The sequence below is a fragment of the Lynx canadensis genome, chromosome F2 (genome assembly GCF_007474595.2).
Source record: "Lynx canadensis isolate LIC74 chromosome F2, mLynCan4.pri.v2, whole genome shotgun sequence".
Lineage (NCBI taxonomy): Eukaryota > Metazoa > Chordata > Mammalia > Carnivora > Felidae > Lynx > Lynx canadensis.
Genome location: NC_044320.2, coordinates 75,350,485 through 75,373,366, shown reverse-complemented (window position 1 = coordinate 75,373,366; position 22,882 = coordinate 75,350,485). Strand labels below are relative to the sequence as shown.

Sequence of the window (22,882 nt, the reverse complement as noted above, 5' to 3'; positions counted from 1 at the left end):
TTCAGTGTATTCCACTGGCCAGAAGTAGTGTGTCACTGGTTTTGATTTGTATTTCTCTAATCCTTAGTGATATCGAGTAACTTTTCATGTACTCGTTGGCCATCGGCACATCTTCAGAAAATAAGAGAAATGTTCATTCGAGTCCTTTGCACGTGTTTTAAATGGATTTTTGAGGATTTTGTTGTTGAGTTGTAGGGATTCTTCATTTATTCTGAATAGTGATCCTCTATCAGATAGACGATCAAATGTTGTCCCTTTCTGTGGATTGCCTTTTTACTCTGTAGATGTTATCCTCTGAGGTACAAGAGTTTCAAATTTTGACCAAGTCCAATTTTTATCTCATGTTTTCTTTTTTTTGCCTGCATTTTTAGTGCTCATATCAAAGAAACCATCACCAAATCCAACATCATAAAGCTTTTCTCCTATGTTTTCTCCTAAGAGTTCTATATTTTTAATCATTTCTATGTGTTTTTTTTTTAGCTCTTCCATTTAGGTCTAATAATAATTTTTGTACGTGGTGTAAGATAAGGTCTAATATCATTATTTTGCTTGTGGATATAGAATTTCCCCAGCACCATTCGTTGGAAAGACTATCTTTTCCTCATGGAATGGTCATGACATCCTTGTCAAAAATCATCTGATCACATATTTGAGAGTTTAATTCTGGGCTCTTTTTTTCTATTCCATTGGTCTGCCTGTCTGTCTTTATGCCAATACCCGACTTTTGATTACTATAACTTTGTAGTAACTTTTGAGAGTGGAAAGGGTGAGTCCTATAACTTTATAGGTTTTGAAGACTGTTTTTGGTTTTTCAGGGTCCTTTAAGATTCCATATGAATTTTAGGATGAGGATTTTTTCCATTTCTATAAAAACATCACTGGGACTGTGATAGGATTACAATGAATCCATAGATCAGTTGGGGGAATATTGCCACTTTAATGATATTAAGTCCTCAATCCACAAACCCAAGATGTGTTTCCATTTATTTCTTTCAGCAACATTGTGTAGTTTTCAGTGTACAAGTCTTTCACCTTCTTGGTTAGTTTATTCCTAACTCATTTACTTTTTTTTTTCCAAACTATTATACGTGGAATTGTTACCTTAATGTCATTTTCAGATTGTTCATTATTAGTGTATAGAAAGGCCTCTGATTTTTGCATGTTGATTTTGTATCTTGCAACATTGCTGAATTCGTTTTCTAGTTGCAACAGTTTGTGTGTGTGTGTGTGTGTGTGTGTGTGTGATCTTTAGTGTTTTATACATGTGTCATCTGTGAACAGTAATAATTTTACTTCTTCCTTTCCAATTTGGTTGTCTTTTGTTTCTTTCTTTCTTTTCTTTCCTTTTTTTTTCTTTTTTCTTTTTTCTTTTTTTTTAATCATTCTGTTTGGAACTTCCAGTCCTATGTCGAGCAGAAGTGGTGAAATTAGGCACTCTTGTCTTGTTCTGAACTTAGAAGCAAAGTTTTCAGTCTTAAGAAAAGTTTTCAGAAGTATGATGTTAGCTGTGGGCTTTTCATCATGTAGCCTTTATTATATTGAGATAGTTTCCCTCTATTCCCAGTTGGTTGAGTGTTTTTATCATGAAAGGATGTTAAATTTCATCAAATGCTTTTCCTGAATCAATTGAGATGATTGTGCTGTTTGTTTTCCATCGTTCTGTTAATGTGATGTATTACATTGATTGATTTTCATATATTAAATCTTTCGTGCATTCCAGCAATAAATACCACTTGATCATGGTGTATAATCCTTTTAATATGCTGCTGAGTTCAGTTTGCTAGTATTTTGTTGAGGATTTTTGCATCAATATTCATCTAGCGTATTGGCCTGTAGTTTTCTCGTCGAGTGTTTGTCTGTCTTTGGTAGCAGAGTAAGGCTGCCCTCATAGAATGAATCAGAAAGCGATCTCTTCGATTCTTTGGAAGCTTCCAAGAAGGACTGGTGTTAATTTCTCTTTCAGTGGTTGGTAGAATTAACCAATGAAACCATCCAGTACAGAACTTCTTTGTTGGCAGGTTTTTGATCACGGATCCTATCTCCTTGCTAGTTGTAAATGTCTGCTCAGATTCTTCATTCCTTCAGGATTCAGTGCTGGCACGTTGCGTGTTTCTAGAGTTCTGTCTGTTTTATCTACGTTGCCCACTCTGTTGGCATACGATTGTCCCTAGTAGTTGCTTATGATCCTTTTTATTTCCATAAATCAGGAATAGCGTCCCCACTTTCATTTCTAATTTTAAGTATTTGCATTTTCTTTTTTTTCCTTAGCCATTCTAGTTAAAGGTGTGTCAATTTTGTTGACCTCCTCGAAAAACCCACTTTTGGTTTCATTGATTTTCTTTATGGTTTTTCCACTTTCTACCTTATTTATCTCTATTCTTAATTCTTTATTTCTTGTTGCTCGATTTGGGTTTGGTTTGTTCTTAGTTTTCTCGTCTCTTAAGGGTAAAGTCAGATCTTTTTCATTTGATATTTTTCTCTTTTTTAATGTAAGCGTTTAAAGCTATAAATTTCCCTCTTTGCATTTCTTCTCTGCCTTCCATCATTTTTGGTATGTCATGTTTTTGTTTTCAGTTGTCTCAAGATGTTTTCTAATTTCCCCCGTGATGGCTTTTAAGAGTGTACTATTTAATTTCCACCTATTTGTGAATTTGCCAGTTTCCCTTCCACTATCGATTTCTACTTTTCTTCCACTGTGAGCAAGAAAGATACTTTGTATAATTTTAATCACTTTAAGTTTATTAATACTTGTTCTGTGGCCTAACATGTGGTCTGCACCCAGGAAATGCCCCATGTGCCCTTGACAAAAATGGATATTCTGGTATTACTGGGCAGAATCCTCTCTATATGTCCTTTAGGTCAATGTGGCACATATTGTTGCCCCAAGTCATCTGTTTCCTTACTGGTCTTCTTTCTGATTGCTCAGTATGTGATTAAAAAAAAATGTTAGGAAGCTGAAGAAAAACCAAAATACTTTAAGCAATGTGCACACCAGTCCATCATCTCTCTCTGATTGACACCCCTTTCCCTACCAATAGCTGGTAAAAGTTGGGTTCATGCACCGTTTGATTCAGATTTTAGGTCCCTCCTGCCTTCATCGTGTCTCATTCCTGAGAGGAAAAGCACATACACAACAGACCTTCTGTGTATCAGAGCTGGCTAAGATTTTTAGCAAATTTACCATGGAAACAGGAGTCTATGAGCCCAGTCAGCACTCATCCCATGAAAACGAGGGGCTCTGTTGGTTCATTCCTTTTACAATATCCTACCAGGACAAGTCTGACTTGTTTTCATCCTACAGTGAAAATGATTTAACCCATTAGTTTTTCTTCTTTTTTAATTCGCATCTTGGAAGCTCAGTCATACATTTCCATGCTCCAGCAGAACAGTAACATTTGCCTAGGGTTGTGCTGTCGCTCTGTTTTATTATTATGCTCTGCTAATCAGTGGCTTAGATATGTTGACTTTACAACTACCTGCCTCAAGTCTTCTTTGTCTATCAGTAGCCCCAAATTGCACAGTTCCTCGTATAATCCCAGAGTTTTTGTTGAGCCCCCAGACTTACATGTCTCTTAACACGATCAAAATCGCCCCCATCTGTATTTTCAGAAAGCCTAAAATAATTTATTCTGGTCAGTTTTAGAAGATTTGAAGAGAGGGCTTTTTGAATCTGGAGTTGGTCATTTCCATTTAAAAGCGGCTGTCTTGGGAAATCACTGCCTTTTCACTGCTCGCTAGCATACAAAATCCTAATTGAAAACCCTTTACACCTGGAGGTGGCATGCATTTAATTTACTTCTGTCCTGTTAGGAACAGGTCTTGGTCAAGGAGGGAATGCACGTGGGAATCTTGATGATTTGTGTTTTATAGAGTCTGTCCCCGAGGCCCGAGGCCCCAGGACACTGATAAATAGTCCCAGGTCCCGGTCATTTATATCTCTTTTATTATAGCCAAGAATGGCATCCAAGCGATACCTCGATTTAGAACATCTCCAAATTCAGTTCGGTTCAATTCAGTGCAATTTATCAAGTAATTATCAAGTGCACTAGGCATCTTCTGAGTCTCTGGGAGACTGAATGAATAGAACTCAGTCCCTACCCTCATGGATTGCACAAAAAGAGAAAGGCTAACAAATAGCCTGCGGATTAAAATCGAGGTGGACATAAGGTGGTAAGGGATCAAGAAGAGGGGCTTCCAGCCGCCAGTGGAGAGGGGGCAGGTTCACCTTCTAAAGAGAATGGCTCGGACATCGCAGGGCTATCAGGGAAACACGATGCAGAGCCGGGCCCAGATACCGGTCAAAAAACCCAAAAGGTTCGGGGCGCCTGGGTGGCGCAGTCGGTTAAGCGTCCGACTTCAGCCAGGTCACGATCTCGCGGTCCGTGAGTTCGAGCCCCGCGTCAGGCTCTGGGCTGATGGCTCGGAGCCTGGAGCCTGTTTCCGATTCTGTGTCTCCCTCTCTCTCTCTGCCCCTCCCCCGTTCATGCTCTGTCTCTCTCTGTCCCAAAAATAAATAAAAAAAAAAAAAAAAAAAAAAAAAAAAACCCAAAAGGTTCAACAGAGATGATTAGGGTCACCCTTCGTGTTCCCAACACTAATCAGTGGCAGACCCCCACGTAGGCGAGGAAGATGCCCGGTAAATGTTTGTGGAACTGAACGAGGGAACACGAAGGAATTTGAAAAGAAGCACGTGGCACGTATGGCCAGACGCTGATCGTTATTTATTTATCTGAGTCCCTAAAGGGTTGCCGCGTTCAAGCTGCAGACTGGTTTGAACTGGGGCTGAGTGCATTGACCTGATTTTGAAGTGATTCTTAATGGAAGCAACCCTCCTTTTTGTTTTCAACGAAAGGAGGCGACAGAAAATAGCTTTAAAGTCGACTTCCATGTAGACGCTTTGGGGGATAGACACCAAATAGCTGAATGTCTTTCACACCACTTAATTTTGTCACGCATGCCTATCGAACAACATAGAGAGTGAGAAATGTTACCTTGTCCTTTGTCACCATTTCTTCACCATCTGGGACAGCTTTGGGAGGACCACCTCTCCCCTCTTCCCGTGTTGCTGAAGACACTGCAGGTTCCAGACAGGTCTAGGGGGCGGTCAGTAGGCCCCGTGTCACATGATACGTGTCCTCCTCTGTTCCCGAAGATATTCATGACCACTTACCATGTTGCTTTGAAAAACCGTCGGAGAGGAAAATATCTCTTCTTCCCGCCCTCCCGAACTCTTGGCTAGAGCCCCTGTAACAACAGATGAACAAGGGGAAAACATGCGAATTTATTTAATACAAGTTTTATGTGGGACACGAATCTTCCTGAGGAAATGAAGACCCCCAAGAAACAGTAAACCTGAACATGTTTTTTAACTGTAATTTTTAAAATTTACCCCCAAATGGGTCAGCCTATATGGTGCCACAAGGATTTCAGGAGCAGATTCCTTCGTGCCCCTTCCCCGGTGAGCCCCTCCCCCCTCCCACAACCCCTCCCATAACCCTCAGTTTGGTCTCTGTATTTATGAGTCTTTTCGGTTTTGTCCCCCTCCCTGTTTTTATATTATTTTAGCTTTCCTTCCCTTATGTTCATCTGTTTTGTCTCTTAAAGTCCTCGTATGAGTGAAGTCATATGCTTGTTGTCTTTCTCTGACTAATTTCACTTAGCATAACACCCTCCAGTTCCATCCACGTCGTTGCAAATGGCCAGATTTCATTCTTTTTGATTGCCAAGTAATACTCCATTGTATATATACACCACATCTTCTTTATCCATTCATCCATCGATGGACATCTGGGCTCTTTCCATACTTTGGCTATTGTTGATCGTGCTGCTATAAACATGGGGGTACCTGTGTCCCTTCGAAACAGCACACCTGTATCCCTTAGATGAATACCTAGTGGTGCAATTGCTGGGTCGTAAGGTAGTTCTATTTTTAGTTTTTTGAGGAACCTCCATACTGTTTTCCAGAGTGGCTGCACCAGCTTGCATTCCCATAAACCTGAGCATTTTTATATGATGTTTAATGAAGATGAGGAAGCCATGGGGAAAACGTGACAAGGACCCAGGAGGCATGAGCTAGGGATCTGTTGTAAACTGAGGGAAGCTTAGGAGGCCTGTGTGTTCAAGATTCCTCTGGGGTCCTTACCATCTTCAGTGGTAAGGAGGCTCCTTTTTTCCGGGTACAGGGAGGACACCTCTCACATAAAAGTCTTATGACCAGCTTCAGGGCAAAGCCAGAAAAATCCTTTCCGTATCTGCTACTTCTCAGAGTCCTTCAGCTTGAAATGCATACTACATCAAGGTGCCGTATTTTGGGGTCGCGTGTCCTAAACCTGTCAGAGCGAAACTTACATGTGAGCTCATACTTCCAGGAATAACCCTTAAATTGAGTTAAATGTCTTCACCTCTTTTTTCTCTTTTTTCTTTTCATTTTTTTTTTGTTTCTTTTTACTGATTCCGTTAGTCTCTACGATGCGGCAGTGACGTAGGTAATTTCAAGCAAACGCATCTTCCCAAACGGAATTTTGTGCTTCAAACACACAGTAACTGGGAGATCACCTCAGACTCTGACAGTTCAGCTAAGAGGCGACTCCCTCTATTCTTAGGAGCGGGTGTTGTGAGGAACCTTGCCATCATCAGTCACACAGGCTACATATAAAACTAGCGTGTCTGAGCTGTTGAGGGGCTTATGTATTTCTAAAATAGGATGATACTAGAAAAGATGTTTCAACTGGTCTCAGTACCCCTGCACAGGGGACCTGGAAGCTGGTCGTCACTCACAAGTTTCTGTGGACTCACAAAGCACAAGACATTTTGTCATCTAGGACGCTTAGATCACAAGGATCTAGCCTGTCAGGTCTGGTAGTCTATCCAGAGATGTGTTAAAATGTTCACAATGTTCCTCAGTAATCTTTAAAGATTACGAAGCACTTTTTTTTTAATTTTTTTAAAATGTTGATTACTTTTGAAAGACAGAGACAGACAGACAGAGCATGAGTCGGGCAGGGGCAGAGAGAGAGGGAGAAGGAGACGTAGAATCTGAAGCAGGCTCCAGGCTCTGAGCTGTCAGCCCAGAGCCCAACACGGGGCTCGAACCCATGAACCATGAGATCATGACCTGAGCGGAAGTCGGATGCTTAACCGACTGAGCCACCCAGGCGCCCCTACAAAGCACTTTCAAAGCCACTGGCCCCTACTGCTAGCCACAGTCCAGGGAGTTAAGAGTTGAGTCTATTTGCAAGTCATTAAAAAGCACGCATATGCTGCGGGCAGAATGGCACCGCTTTGTGTGTCTTACATGTGAGGGGTGTGGACGAGGGCCTTGGGATATTGGCAGGTCCCCTGGCGGTGACGGATGCAGGGGGAAGGCAGTGATCAGGCGAAGGGAGCAACCAGGCAGGCTTTCCTTCCAGGAACCCTTGAGCTGGGGTCTGGGATGCGGGAGTTCTCCAGGGGGCGCTGGGGGAGGGGACTGAGAGGCCCAGGCAAGAGAGAGGAAGGGTCTGGGCCAGTGAGGCAGGAAGTGAGGGAGGACCAACCAGAGAGCGTTGGAAATTTTGCTTGGAAGGATGGTCGGCGGGGAAGAGACTCGATCAGAGGTGGCTGTGGCCAGTTCACTTGACTCACAAGGTGAAAAAGCCCCGGGAGCGGGGAGCTGCAGACCAGGCCGGCTGGGAGGCCAGGCGGGCAGGGGCCTAAACTCGGGGAGTGGCAGGTAGGAGTTCGGGAGTCCAGGAGCCCACAGCCCCTCAGGCCCCCCTGGCCTCCTGGGCATGTCCCCTGGCACCTGCTGGAAATCCTCTCCAGGGCAATCTTCATCGTCCTATTGCAAGCTCTCCAGCCTTTCTTCTCATCTCTCCTCTCCCAAGAGTGTCTCACCAAATGACACCCCCGCCCCTCCAGAGGAGAGGAGAAAGGAGGGGCTGGGGGAGGGTGGCTGGGAAGGCTGAACCCCCGGCTCCCTGGCATGAGCCATTTGTGAACCCTTGGGGATCCCGGCGGGGAGAGCTTTCTCTGAGCCAGCCCGACCGGAAGAACAGATAGTGCTACAAATCCGTGTCCTCGGGGTATTGAGTCATTTTTTGTAAATCACCTAGAAAAGCATTTCGGGGCTCGAAAGCACAGTTTATTGCTGCATTATTAAATGGTCCCAGCCGCAAGCCACGTCCTTTTTACTGACGGAGTAAAAATGAGGCGACCCAAAGGGCAAGTCACTGGAAAGCAGGGCAGAAGCTGGGCTGTTCCCGCCCCCCGCCCCTCCACGCCCCCCCAAAATGGCCTCTTCTGCTCTCTGTGAACCCTGCAGGCCAGGGAAGCAATTAGACACTGGAAAGCCTTAGAGAGAGCTACATCCTGTTAAAAAAAAAAAAATTAAATAAGAAAAAAAGCAAGGTATTTTTAAAGTACATCCGTTTCTGCCGAAATGGAGTCGTGAAAGCAAGAAAAATGAATGATCAAAAGCAGATAAACGAAGTGTGTGTTGCCCTCCCCCAAGGACCTCAACATGGTTTGGGGGCAACCATCTCCTGTCCGTCCCTTTCTTTCTGCAACTGATGGCCCCCTTTCCCTGCCCCCTCCCTTATCTCTACCATCTCCCCTCCAGCCTAGGAGCAACCCACCCAGTGCCCAGAGGTCCTGGGGTTCCCGGAGGCCTGTGCCCTGGGCCAAGCCATCCCATCCATCTGGGAACCATCCTTTCTTGCATACAATTCAAGCAAATCCTTCGGGCCAGCACGGTCCCCGTGACCTAGGCTTTCCCAAGACTGAGCCAATAACACTTGTCCCTGCCTCAGACTTTCCTACAAACCCTGAAACCATTTCTTCTGCGTCCCCTCCTTCCTTCCGAGAGGGTGGCCTTTACTTCGGCAGCCTTGAGTCCAAGTAAAATGAACCCCATATTTCACCTAGGTAAATAATAACCAATTATTTTTTTCTTCCGGTTTCAAAGTGATTTTTAGTCAGTCGTAGCCTCCCGCCAAAAAATTATTTAATATGTGCAAAGAGAAAAAACCTTTTTCCCTAGGCTGTAGATTGTGCCTCTTATCCTGTTCTTTCTCTGTCCTGTGATTCTGGTAAAGCCAACCTCCTCCAGTAAAACTTCCTCTACATCCAGACGTAGAAGGGCTCCCGGGCACAGGGAGGGGGGATGGGAAGAAGGGAGTAAAATTAGGAGGAAAGCTAGAATCTGGAATGGCTAATCATATCTGTATAGTAAGTTTTCTGCTCGCAAAATGCTCTAGCGGCCATGATTTCGTTGATCCTTGCTCAACCATGGGAAGAATACATAAAACCAAGGGACTCGCCCAAAGTCACAAGGCTACCAGATATCATTTCCCCCATCCTCACCGCTGTCTTCCTCAGTGCCTGGCACTTTGTGTCACCAGTTCCCATCTTCTGGGCCCCTTCCAAGTCCTCTGAGCACGAATAACTATAAATGTGGGGGACCAGCCCGTAGTTCTCGTCAGAGCTAACACGTGATTATAAACCCCCGGGGGGACCCGGACTGTCACTCTCCCACGGACAGTAGGGAAAAGGGAAAAGGATTTAAAGTCAGATAAATGTGGGTGTAAATCTTAATTCCGCTGCTTGTTAAAAATGTGCCCATGGGTTAGCAGGGCCGCCAGGAAACTAAGGCCAGCGGGCCAAATTCAGTCTACTGCCCAGTTTCCCATGTGTTGAAGTATTGTCTGTGGCGGCTGTCTCGCCACGACGGCAAAGCTGAATGCTAGTGACGGGGAGGGACCCTTGTGGCCCGCAAGGCCCAAAATACAGACGATCTGGCCTTCTACCGGAAAAGTTTGCCACTCCCCCAGGGAAGATTATTTCACCCCCGAGCCTCCGTTTCCCCCTCTGTAAAATGGGCAGAATCGCTTACATCAAAGAAGTGATGCTGTGACAAATAAATAAGATAATAAATGTGAAAGGGCCACACAGCAGTGATTGATATGTGTTGGGATTTTTTAAATCATTATTTTAGTCTTGCTGTTGACAGCATGTCCCTCTGTGGTGGGTGAGGGGAGGACGCAGCCTCTGTCTGTCTCCATCCCTGTTTCCCTCTTTGTTTCTCTTCATTTTGCCCCACTTCACCCCCTAGCCTCCAGAGGAGAAAAACTTTAAGAAAAAATAGCGTGAGGGTTAAGAACATTTTCAAGGTGGGGGCGCCTGGGTGGCTCAGTCGGTTGAGTGTCCGACTTCGGCTCAGGTCATGATCTCACATTTCGTGGGTTCGAGCCCCGTGTCGGGCTCCGTGCTGACAGCCCGAAGCCTGGAGGCTGCTTCACATTCTGTGTCTCCCTCTCTCTCTGCCCCTTCTCCACTCATGCTCTTTCTCTCTCTGTCTCTCAAAAATGAATATATGTTTAAAAAAATTAAAAAAAAGAAAAGAACATTTTAAACGGATAGAAAGTAAACTAACTCTAAAGAAAATTTCAAAGGCCCCTGGGTGGCTCAGTCGGTTGAGCGTCCAACTTAGGCTCAGGTCATGATCTCGCGGTTCATGGGCTCGAGCCCCACATCGGGCTTTTCAGTGGCAGCTCAGAGCCCTCTTTGGATTCTCGTCTCCCTTGCTCCCTGCCCCTCCCCCACTCACACACATGCTCTCTCTCTCAAAAATAACCATTAAATATTAAAAAAAAAAAGAAAAGAAAAATTCAATCTTCTTGAACAGCTCAGGTTACTTATTTTATGCCTTTTGAGTAATAATTTCTATCATCATTTTTTCAATATGAATTTAATCACGCAATTTGTAACATTGTACTGAGAACGGTGACTTCTTGCCTTCTCCTATTTACAGGGTTTTTTCGCTACATATAAGCATGATATGTTTTCACATTCCCCCATTCAAAATGTTTGTCTCCTTGGGAAATTCTAATAAAAATCTAAAGATAATAAACTTCAAAATTATAAGATAGATGTATCTTTGTGAGATCATCTACAATCTTCTCCAATCAGAAGGAAATAACTTTCCACGTTTGTGAAGACACTTTGTTTCTCTCAACAACCTTCTTCGACTCCTTTCATATTAAAACGCTTTCTAAAAATTTCAGTTCAGCGTTTCCCTTATCAACGCCTTCACACAGCCTTACAATTTGCCTTGCAAAGAAGTTGAAATCCTCAGAATGGATTACGAGAAGTGTGCGTATCCCTACCAAAACTAAACATATTAAGCACTTAAATCTTTTTAATCAGAGCTATTACAAGGTTGAAGACAGAGATAAATCGTTTCAGTGCAGGAAGATTTAGAACGTCCGAGACCCATTGGAGCTAGTGTTACTTTCTTTACCTTCACTGCTCTCACCAAAGATCACAGCACAGAGGGCCTTACGTTTTTTTCAATTATTACATTCTTTCAACCAGGTCAATCCGATATGCATCCAGCCAAGATCTACTGCTTTTGTATCTGGAACTAAGAGACCAGTTCTAATCATGCGAAAGAAAGAGCCAGATGCCTGAAGAGGTGGCATGTTCCAGAGTCATCTACATTTCTCCGTGTTATTGTCCCATGAGCTTGGACTGTGAGGGACCTGAGATCTCCCTGCACGTGCCCATGCCTCATGACCCTGTTGCCGATAGCCATACCAGTCTATGGTCATGGTGGACGGAGTTTGGAATCTGTGAATTCTGACACCTGCCCTTCTCGCTAATTACATGAGCTCGGGCACATTACTTAACCTTTCTTTGTGTCTCTGTTAAACAGTGCTTGCCTCAGAGTGTCATCACGAACTTTAGATTGGACAAAGGACATGGGTACCCAGCACATCACAGTGCATATAGCACGGACCCATATACCTCCTCTCTTATTTGTCTGTGATTATGAGCCTCAAATGCACTAAAGAAACCTTAAGTTTCTTATATTGTCAACATTATATTGTCATCTAAAATTCAATGTCTTGTCTGTTGAGGGACTATACTTTTAGGAGAAAAAGCTATCTTGTCTGTGATGATAAGACAGAATACGGTACGAAGGGTTGAACGGTAATCTCACCTTCACAGCTGGGAAAGGCTGTGACGTAAATCATCTGTTCCCAAACTATCGGTCAGGGAATATTTTAAATTTCCAACAAAAATGTTTAAATTGACAGGATGAAGGAATGGGGTGTAAGGAAGGGAAGTCAAGATGTGTGCAATCGAGGGGTGCCTGGGTGGCTCGGTCGGTTAAGCGTCTGGCTCTTGAATTCGGCTCAGGTCATGATCTTATGGTCCGAGAGATCGAGTTCTGCACTGATGCCTCAGAGCCTGCTTGGGATTCTCTCTCTCTCCTTCTCTCTCTCTGCTCCTCCCCTGCTCGTGCTCCCTCTAAATAAATAAATAAACAAACACTTTTTTTAAAAAGATGTGTGCAATCAAGATAGTGGGCAGAGAGAGAGACAATATGAGAGCAGCGACTGGGTGACAAATGTACTGCCTTCAGAAATCAATACACAAGAGAGTGACCGATGTCAGGGCCCCAGCAGTCAGCCACAGGATACAGACCGGCCCTTTGGGGAGACATGTACATCATCACCCACACGGATGTGTAACAACAGCAAGGGTGCCAAGGTGTGGCGTTAAGAACCAACGCAAGGTGCCGTGGGCACTTACAACAAGGGACGGGATTTGGGACGGAGGCTAGGAAAGACTTCCCTAAGGAAAGATGCTTACCAAGAGGAGCAGGGATGCACTGGAAAGAAGTGGCCTTTCAAGGGTGAGCCCAGCATTTCCCATCTGCAGGAAGAAAATGCAGTCTTAGCAGCTGAGGAAGGCAGACGGGGCAGGCAGTGCGTCCAAAGTGCAGAGAGGCAGGAACAAGATGAGGTCAAGGGGCTGTGAGAGCTCCCGGGTCAGGCTTTCGCAAAACGTGTTGGTAAAACCTCAGTGATCAGTGAGTTCGCTTCCGGCACAGCCCTGCTGTCTCGGTCAGGAGAGGGAAATGCGAATTCAGGAAAGGGCAAATGCAGGAAGATTCCGATTCGGCAAGGAGTGGACCCAAGGAGACATCCAGAGGCGGGCGTCTTTGCTGGCCCAAGTCGTCTTCCCTCGTGATGGATTCCAGAATCACTAAGCGCCCGTTCACTGACGCTGCAGGAAGGGGACACCCGTTGTATTATTTCTTCTGTTTTTGCAAATGCTTGAAATTTCACCTAATAATGAATGTGTCAAGTTAAAAATGCAGTTTGGATGTAAACACGGGCCACCGGCCAGGTGTTTCCCTGAGACGGTAAGCTTCGGCTGGCCTGTTGCAGGGGAAGGGCTGTGGTTGCCCTCCCTAAGAAGGAGGAAAGAGACAGGCTCATTATGATTGTCGAAGAAGCAAAGAATTAGAGCCCTTGGTTCAATTCCCTGAACCTCCTACATCTGGGGAATTAGGCTATAAATCCTACGAAGCGTTCTCTGGGGATTTCCAAGAATTGTTCACACCCAGGCCACAAACGACACGACAGGAGCACAGACTTTATTTCACACTGTTTTGCCATTTGCAGCTCAGACTGAAATTGCAAAGCAGCAGAATAGGAGAGCCGTGAAGAATTGTGCACATGTTTTGAATATTTCAGTCTCTCTGTGGTTCCAACTTTATATTTGAAATATTCCTTCTTCCTATTTCTTCCTCTCTCTTGCTCTCTCCTTCCTTTCTATGAATTCTTCTGCCTTTCTTTCCCTCTAACTGCCAATTCTTTTTTTAATTTTATTCGTGGTTTTTTTTTTTCCAATTGAGAGAGAGCACAAGCAGGGGAGAGGGGTAGGGGGAGAGTGAGAGAATCGCTTCTGGAGCCCAACGTGGGGCTCGATCCCATGACCCTGGGATCATGACCTGAGCCGAAATCAAGAGTCAGATGCTCAACTGACTGAGCCACCCAGGCGCCTTTCCAAGTGCCAATTCTCAACATATGCCACAACCCATCCAAGGCCCATAGAGGACAGGAAGGTAAAGAAGACAGATACTTATCCTTACCTAAAAGTCCACTCTAGTGTTAATAATAACACTAAACAATTGGGGTGCCTGGGTGGCTCAGTCGGTTAAGCATCCAACTTCAGCTCAGGTCATGATCTCACAGTCTGTGAGTTTGAGCCCCGCGTCGGGCTCTGTGCTGACAGCTCGGGGCCTGGAGCCTGCTTCGGATTCTGTGTCTTCCTCTCTCTCTCTGTCCCTCCCCTGCTCATACTCGGTCTCTCTCTGTCTCAAAAATAAATAAAAACATTAAAAAAAATAATTAAAAAAAAATAACACTGAATAATTAAATTAAATCAAAATTAAACAATTGACATTAAAATTAAATAAATTAAAACACAAAATCAAACACAATTTTAGACCAGGATACATGCTCTGAAGGAAGAGGACGGGACACTTGATATGAAAACATGTTTGTAGAGAGAACGAATTTACAGCTGGGGGCCAGAAGTAGCCCCTTCCTAGTCTAGAGGTCCCCAAATCAAAATGGCTTTTTGCATAATAATATTCCCAAGGGTCTTATATTCCATGCCAGCCCCATTCTTTCCATTCTTTCTGAAAGGAAATGTTTAAATTGAGATGATAGAGCTTTTGCCCACAACCGCCCCCCCTCCCCACCCCCTACCAACCAAACTCCAACCTGTTATTTTATCCTAAATAAAATATACAGATTTTCTACTTCTGTCATTAAGATTGCATTTAGGTCCTACTTAGAGGAAGATTATAGGAAAGCAAGTTACTTGTAATAAAAACAAACAAACGAACAAAAAACAAAAACAGAGGTTAGCAGTGACGAATCCTTTCAGTGGGAACTCCTTGAAAGCAAATCTGGGTTTGGAGCCAAGCCACAGGATTCAGAGCGGTCCTTTCTTATTCTGAATTTATTTTGAGTTTTCAGAACAGTTGGGAGGCTACATTTGGGCAACCCCAAACATTATTTCATGAATACAATTACATTTTAAAAAATAATTCAACTCCATGTCATGTTGGATGGGAGCAGGAAATGGGCAAAAAGACGGAAGAAGGACAGAACAGACGCAAAGCGGGGGTGAAGGACAGACTGACAGAAGGCGAAGAAAAAGAAGGAAGACAAAGACACAAAAGAGACACGGAAACACCATCAGGGGAAAGGACATCCGTAAAAAGCAAAGAGAAAAGAAAGAAGAAAGTCAAAACTGTTGTTCACTTGGACAGCCCAGTATCGAGTCCTATCCATTCCCTTTGAAATGCTAATTAGCCGACGAGACAGTATCAGACTCAAAACCCTTATTCTGAGAAAAATCTTTATTCAAAATGGGGAAGCATCTAAGACTTCCTCTGAAACACTAGTCTGAGTGGCTAAGCAATGTATGTGGCAATTCAAGTGCACGGATCTCAGAAGCTAGAATGTTAACTAACTAGGAAAGAAAGAAAGAAAGAAAGAAAGAAAGAAAGAGAAAAAGAAAGAAAGAAGAAAGAAAGAAAGAAAGAAAGAAAGAAAGAAAGAAAGAAGAAAGAAAGAAAAAGAAAGAAAGAAAAAGAAAGAAGAAGCTAGAACCCCCACCCCATTTAGAGGTTTTAAAATAAAAATTCTCCGGTTACAGTTCCAAAGGTGTTACGTCCCCCTCGCCACATCTTATCCAAATATACACATTCAGCTCAAAATGATGGAATAAACTGTCACACTAACTTTATGATCATTAAACCCTTTTAGTCAAAGTCAGATCAGTTGTTTGGGCTGCAGTGAGAAAACAAAAACACGTGGGGTCAACCAGAATCAATCCGGCGGGCAGAGGTTTTCTGGAAGGCGAACTTCTCCTCTACCCTCTTAGGTCTTTGTTTGAGGGCCTGAAAATTACATTGGCAGATTAGCAAGACAAAATGCAAATTTAATTACATGTGTAATCACGTGTGTAAAGATGTAAGACATGTATGTCATCTTGTGTGTGCACACAGGTTTTCACAAGGAAACGTGACTTAAGGAGGTCATTAGAATTTGGAGTTTATGTATCTTTGTTTTTAAGTTTATTTTTGAGAGAGAGAGAGAGAGAGAACAAGCAGGGGAAGGGACAGAGAGAGAGGGAGAGAGAGGGAGAGAGAGGATCCCAAGCGGGTTCCGCAGTCAGTGCAGAGCCCCATGTGACGCTCAAACTCCTGAACCATGACATCACGAACTGAGCAAAAATCAAGAGCCCCGACTGGGCCACCCAGGCACCCTGGAGTTTATATACCTTAGTAGGGAATGGGGAGGGGCAGAGGGATACTTCGGGGAGAACAAATGCCTTCTCAAAAGTGGGGGAGATTCCAGGAACTCAAATGCCTTCAGCTTAAATAACTGTTATGCCAGGGTGGTTTATCCTGGATCCCTTCAGATTCAACACACCCAAAGGGCACAGGTTGTGAACTCTTGGATTCCAATGGCTTGGCAATATGGTATTTCTCAGGCAAGCTGCATACAAAATCACCTTCTTAGAACTGTGGCTGCCTCTCCGGAAATTTACGTCCTCTCGCATTCTGAGAAGGGCGCTATACCAACCACAGGGAGCATAGACGAAGAAGAATTGTGTTCTTTCCACGAGAAAGCAAACACTGTCATCTACAGCCAGAATCCTTCCAGGTGTCCGGTCCTGTGGACCTGGAACACGGAGACTGTAGGCCTGGGGGTGCTCGGGTAGATAATGAGACACACGGCTCTGGGGCTAGAGACGTCTGGTTCAGGGATGGGTTTGCTGAGAACTGGGAAACTCAGGAGGTGTGGAGTCTCTCAGGGAGGGGCTGAGAAGGAGGAGGCCCAGGGCCAGCATCCCAGCCCGTGCCAGTATCTCAAGGAGGAGCCAATAAAAATGGAGAAACAAGAAACGAGGAATAGAAGGGAAAATGGGAAAGGGTGTGGAATAAAAAAAAAGAAGAGATTCAATCAAGTGAAGAGCGATTCTTGAGGTTAAAGGGGGCCTGTCATTTGTTTGTGATCCCTGGGGATCCTGTGCTCCTGAAGACACAGGGCTGGAATACAGAGACAGGGCATAACTGAGAGGGTCCTTTCTCCAGGACGCAGGGGGTTTGCTTTGGGGCAGAAGGATAATTTTCATCAGAAACCAGCGTGGGGAAGGAACGAGGGAAGACAAATCGTGTAACTTCACCGAGGGAAACGGTTTCGCTTCTATAAGATAGATCATTGCAGTAGACAAGCTCTGAGGTCTCATCACCTATTTTAACATTTTAATAAATAATATAATCCCACTGAGTCCTCTGTTTTTGAGAGTTTGATTTCAGAGTGAGGTTTTATAACTGATATGCTATTCATTACTTTCAAAGAAAATGCTGACGGACACTTTACATGCTTCTTGGGACTACTGAAGGAATCCTTATATTTTAATATCTTAATGGTGTCGGGGGAGAATTATTGTTCAGTGTCACTTATGTAATATTCTGGCTCGGGAGGCCTAACCTGAAAGTAACTGTGAGGAAACAGACAAACCCAAAACAAGGCACACTCTTTTCTTTTAGGTACTGTGCCTCCAAAACAATGCCAATGTCAAAAAGGCAAAGAAAGTCGGTGGAAATATGCCTGATTAAAGAAAACTAAGTTGATGACACAACTAAACGCAATCTCTGATTCCAGACTCAATTCTGTACCACAGGGAAAAATCCTACGATGGGCGTTGTTCAAGTCAACTGATGAAATTAGAATACTGATAGTGGATTAGAAAAAAAAAGTATAGTATCAATGTTAAATTCACTAACGTTGACAAATGTACTTGGTTATCTAAAAGAAGACCCCTATTCATAGGAAACAGGGTAAAGGGCCATTGTCTGAGTCCTTTGGGGCCGCTGTAACAAAATACTACAGGCTGGGTAGTTTATAAACAGCAGAAATGTATTGCCCACAGTTCCGGAAGCTAGAAGTCCAAGATCATGGCCAGCATGGTCTGGTGAGAGCTGTCTTCTGAGTTGAAGACTTCTCATTGTATTCTTAGGTGGCAGAAGGGATTTAGGGAGCATTCTGGGGCCTCTTTTATAAGGCACAAATCCCATCCATGACAGCCCCACCCTCACAATTTATGCACCTCCCAAAGGCCCCTCCTACTAATACCATCATCTTTAAGGGTTAGGGGTTCAACGCATGAATGGGGAGGGGGACGTGGGAGCACACAAACATTCAGACCACAGCAGCCTAGATGCACGCAATTCACTCTCAAATGGTTCAGAGAGAAAAAGAGGGGTGGGGGTGGGCAGTGACAAAGCAAAGGAAGCCATATGACAATCCTGGCAAAGAGTATATAGGTGTTCAACGTACTATTCTTATTTTTGCAATTCTTCCGTTAAGCACTTCATGGGGGTGTGAATTTGTAATAAGGAATAACTCTGAGGTTGCCCCATATCTTCCGTTCAGGCCTATTATTTGTCTTATAGAAATTCACTGCTAAGCAGAAGGAAAAAAAAAAAAAAAACCTCAAATGAACCAGGGAAATTCTAATTGTTGCTAAAGCAGAGAATTCACGAAGGGAGCGGTCAAAAATGGGCACGAAATTGGCCTCCGCTATAGGCAAAAAGTTTACGTCTTAAATCGTAAGATACGCTGAGAGCAAAGCTGAGAGGAACTTACTTTTCTACTGCCAGAATATTGCCTTAACACATTCCTGGAGTGTCCTGAAGCAGGCTGGATTGCTTTCTTGGGACGTGGAATAAAAGGGGTGAAGATTCCCGGGGAATTTGGACTGAGTCCGTTTTCCAATTGGTTTACATCTGCCAACGGATGATTTTACGATGCGGCGTACGTAAGGTGTGGTTTTTGTTTGTGTTTTTTTTTTTTACTATTTATCACTTCTTTGTAAAACAGCCTTTAAGAACGCCTGTGAAAAGTGGTAACCCAGATGGTTCTGACTCCCCGAGTCGCCTCGCGCTTTATCCACCTGCCCGACAATGTGGCCGTCTTCCTGAAGGTGGCACTGTGCGCGAGCGCGGGGTGTGAAAAAGAAAGGACCTTTCCGGTGTTGCCCCTGCCCTGGGGCGCGGCGTACACGCACGAGGAATACTCTCCAGAACAATCCGTACCATGGCAAATGGTGCAGATAAGGAGCGAGGTCGTGAGCCGCTTCTATGCCCCTCAAAGGGGTTGGCATTAAAATGGCACAACCCTTTTGGTTTTCAGTCCTCAACTGAAAGTAAGGGTGTCCTTCCCAAAGTCGTCATTCCACGACCTTTTACTTCCCGTTGTCGCACCTTCTTCTTTCTCTAACGTTTCTTCCTACCCTCTCTTTTCACTTCCAAATTTGCTTTACAATTGGTGTAGGTGTTTTCTACCTCATAGAAATTATATTATCATTTAAAAAACCGAACAACCAAGAAAAAAAGAAAGCAGCAAAAAAAAAATTTTTTTTAACACAAAGAAAAGAAATTGTATTATTAAAACCTCCTTTGCGTACTGGCCTTGAACTGACCTAAAGTATTGCCATACCTGCCCAAGAGTTATGGTAATGGAAGGTGTTTTGTGCTGGCCAGAACCAGAAAACCAAAACTCAGGACTGGGTGGCACATCTGGGCATTCTGCTAACTTGATTGGGGCTGGATATGAGAAGTGGCCGCTGGAAGTCTTGTGACAGTTTGTTGAGTAGTCTGCAGACTGACTAACATTTCAGTGGCCAAGTGAATTCCCCCAAAGGGCTCTCTCCTGAAGGAGGCCACTGCCTTTCCCGGTGAGCTCTGTCCATGTCTGGACCATTCGGGTGACGCTTCAGACACAGGAGAAGCAGCAAAAGTGGAGGGAAATAATACAAGTCATTTTAGAAACTTGCAGACACACTTTTGGAGAGCGTACTAACCAAAGGGGGTCCATAAAATGATAGGAGAAGGAGTTGAGGTGATTTCTGTCCCATCTTTATGAAAGAATAAACCATCTTTCTTCTAAGGGAAACGTCTTCTTCTAAGGGAAGGGCAGTAGGAACAGACAGAAGCTACGGGGAGAATTACATTTGGGTTCTGTTAGGACAAACTGCATACCAGGGGCCACAGGAAACATTGCCAAGAAGGTTTTATGGACTCCTATTTGTAAGAAAGAGTGGACTTTCTTTTGCGAGTGAAGTGCCTTCATTCTTGTTCAGAAGCAGGAAGGGAAACCGGCTGTCTCCCCCCCTCCCCGCCCCCCAGTTTCTGGTGATTATTTATCCCTTTCATCCACAGAATCTCAAAGCCGCCTGGAGCCTTGGAGATCACCCACTTTGCAGATGAGGAGGCCAGTTGAAGTGATTGTCCAGAGTCATACAGAGTTGAAACAGCAGCCCAGTTCTGTCAGCCTCCCCAGTCCGTGTTTATTTTCCCACCGCACAAAACGACCTCCTTAGTTTATTTCCAGCACACGGAAAGTTACCCCCACCCCGCCATCCCATTTCCAGATCCCACACCCCTCTCTGGTTTTGAGTAGCATTCCCTTTGTACTGCATGACTTCTCCGTACGACTGGGGCCCACCGAAGACACACAGTAGGGCCCCCGTGAGCGTTTAGCCCAACCGAACCTCAGAGAAACGGACCGCTTTGCTGATGTCACGGTTAGCCTGTCCCGAGCTCCCAGCTCCACGTGACATCTTCAGGGGACAGCACTGCATCTCACTTTTGACAGAATGTCTTCCCTTTTGCCTTCGTAGGTTTCACTGCGGCGGCCTCCCTCGTGTCTTTGGCTTGGGCCCTGGCCTCTTACCAGAAGGCCCTCCGGGACTCTCGAGACGACAAGAAGCCCATCAGCTACATGGCCGTCGTCATCCAGTTCTGCTGGCATTTCTTCACCATTGCCGCCAGAGTCATCACTTTCGCCCTCTTCGCCTCGGTTTTCCAGCTCTACTTCGGGATCTTCATCGTCCTCCACTGGTGCATCATGACCTTCTGGATCGTACACTGTGAGACAGAATTCTGTATCACCAAATGGGAAGAGATTGTGTTCGACATGGTGGTGGGGATCATCTACATTTTCAGCTGGTTCAACGTCAAGGAAGGCAGGACTCGCTGTAGGCTCTTCATTTACTACTTTGTGATTCTTTTGGAAAATACAGCCTTGAGTGCCCTCTGGTACCTCTACAAGGCTCCCCAGATCGCAGACGCGTTTGCCATCCCGGCGCTGTGTGTGGTGTTCAGCAGCTTTTTAACTGGCGTCGTTTTTATGCTGATGTATTATGCCTTCTTTCACCCCAACGGACCCAGGTTCGGGCAGTCACCAAGCTGTGCTTGTGAGGACCCAGCCGCCGCCTTCACTCTGCCTCCAGAGGTGGCCACGAGCACGCTCCGGTCCATCTCCAACAACCGCAGCGTCGCCAGCGACCGCGACCAGAAATTTGCAGAGCGGGACGGGTGCGTCCCTGTCTTTCAGGTGAGGCCCACGGCCCCGTCCACTCCATCGTCTCGCCCACCACGGATTGAAGAATCTGTCATTAAAATTGACCTGTTCAGGAATAGGTACCCAGCGTGGGAGAGACACGTTTTGGACCGAAGCCTCCGGAAGGCCATCTTAGCCTTTGAATGTTCCCCGTCTCCTCCAAGGCTGCAGTACAAAGATGATGCCCTTATTCAGGAGCGGCTGGAGTATGAAACCACTTTATAAAATAGAAGGCTTTGGAGGGGCCACAACCTCCAGGTGAAGGGGTGACAGCGGGGCCGTGGCAATAATGAAACTCCGTCCTAGACCAGGGCAGAGAGCTGTAATGCGCTTAGTGTGACCGCCCATCAGCTGGCTGCCCTGCTGTGGTCTCCTTTCCAAACAGCAGCTGAAGGGAACATGGCGGCTTAGGAGGACTTCTCGTTGCTACCAGCCCTCCTGTCCACTCTCAGCGTGTCCACCAGAGGGTACAATTATCACGGAAAATGTTGCCTCCAATCAATAGGGTGTTTTGATGGAGTCAACTGATCTTTGCAGAAAAATCTATTCAGTCACACACATACACACACACACACGCACACACCTGCTAATACACACACGGCACCAGTCCTCTGTCAAAACAGCTTAGGTGATTTTTCTTGATGCAAAGCTCTGATTCTGAATATAAAAACAAAGAGAGAGAGAGAGAGAGAGAGAGAGAGAACATACCCCTCAAGACTCCAGGAAAAAAACACAAATAGTACCACTTAGAAAAGAATTCATAGACCATTCTCATTCGGAAACTGACACCATGTGTGAAAATCCTACCCAGTGGACAGCAAACTCAACTGTTGTTTACATGTGTATTAGAATCAATGGAATGGTTCGTTTTCCACACATTTCGGGATTTGTCTTTTCGTTTCAAGTTTCCGTTGAGAACATCCTTTCTGCCAGAAATCCTATGCAGCGCATCTGTGGCTTTTGACAAGGCCAAGGAGCTCGAGAAGTTCGGGAGGTACACGAAACGGTGATCGCGAGTCAGTATTCAGTTGCAGACGTGTAATAAATCCCTGAAGAGGAAGCACGGGAAAAACAAGGCAAAAACGAGCGTCAGATTTCCCGGCCTGTGCGGCTCACACTGGCATGTAAGTGCAGGGGCAGAAGAGGGACAGGCTGACCCGGATGTTACAAGACGCGGAAAAGCGTGGCTCCGTGTGAGCACGTGCCGGGCCACACCCACCTAGTGCCAAACACCGTCCAACCACAGGACTGACGTGCAAGTCCCAAACACCTGAGAACGAGTGGCCTGAGCCCCCCCCCTCCCAAACGCGGACGTGAGAGTGCACCATCAAGTTCCCCACTGTGTACAGACTTTCCCCACCCCCACCCCCCCCATCCAAGGTCAAAGTGATGTGTCTTTTAGAGGCTTTGGGACCCTTTTTAGTAAGTATGAGCAGACAATGAATGCAGTGACCATGCTACGAGAAAACCCTTCCCAACTGATTGAGGGCTTATCACTCGATCCAGCTAAGATTTGTATTTGAATCGTTTATAAAGTCGCACTCTTACAACAAACTTCTGGGTTTTAAATACCTCCGTACAGCAAGTATACGTTCCCTGCTTTCTGTTCCCAGTGTCCT

The 22,882-nt window shown here is 45.0% G+C and overlaps 1 protein-coding gene across 1 annotated transcript in view; it reads left to right on the top strand.

Moving 5' to 3' along the window:
* XKR4 (XK related 4) overlaps positions 1-22,615 on the top strand; it is a 420,725-nt gene extending 398,110 nt beyond the window's left edge. Inside the window, exon 3 of the mRNA XM_030304508.1 lies at positions 20,542-22,615. Coding sequence (XP_030160368.1) covers positions 20,542-21,488 — 947 coding nt within the window. The 3' untranslated portion in view covers positions 21,489-22,615. The remainder of the gene's footprint in view (positions 1-20,541) is intronic.
* The last annotated feature ends 267 nt before the right edge of the window (positions 22,616-22,882 follow it).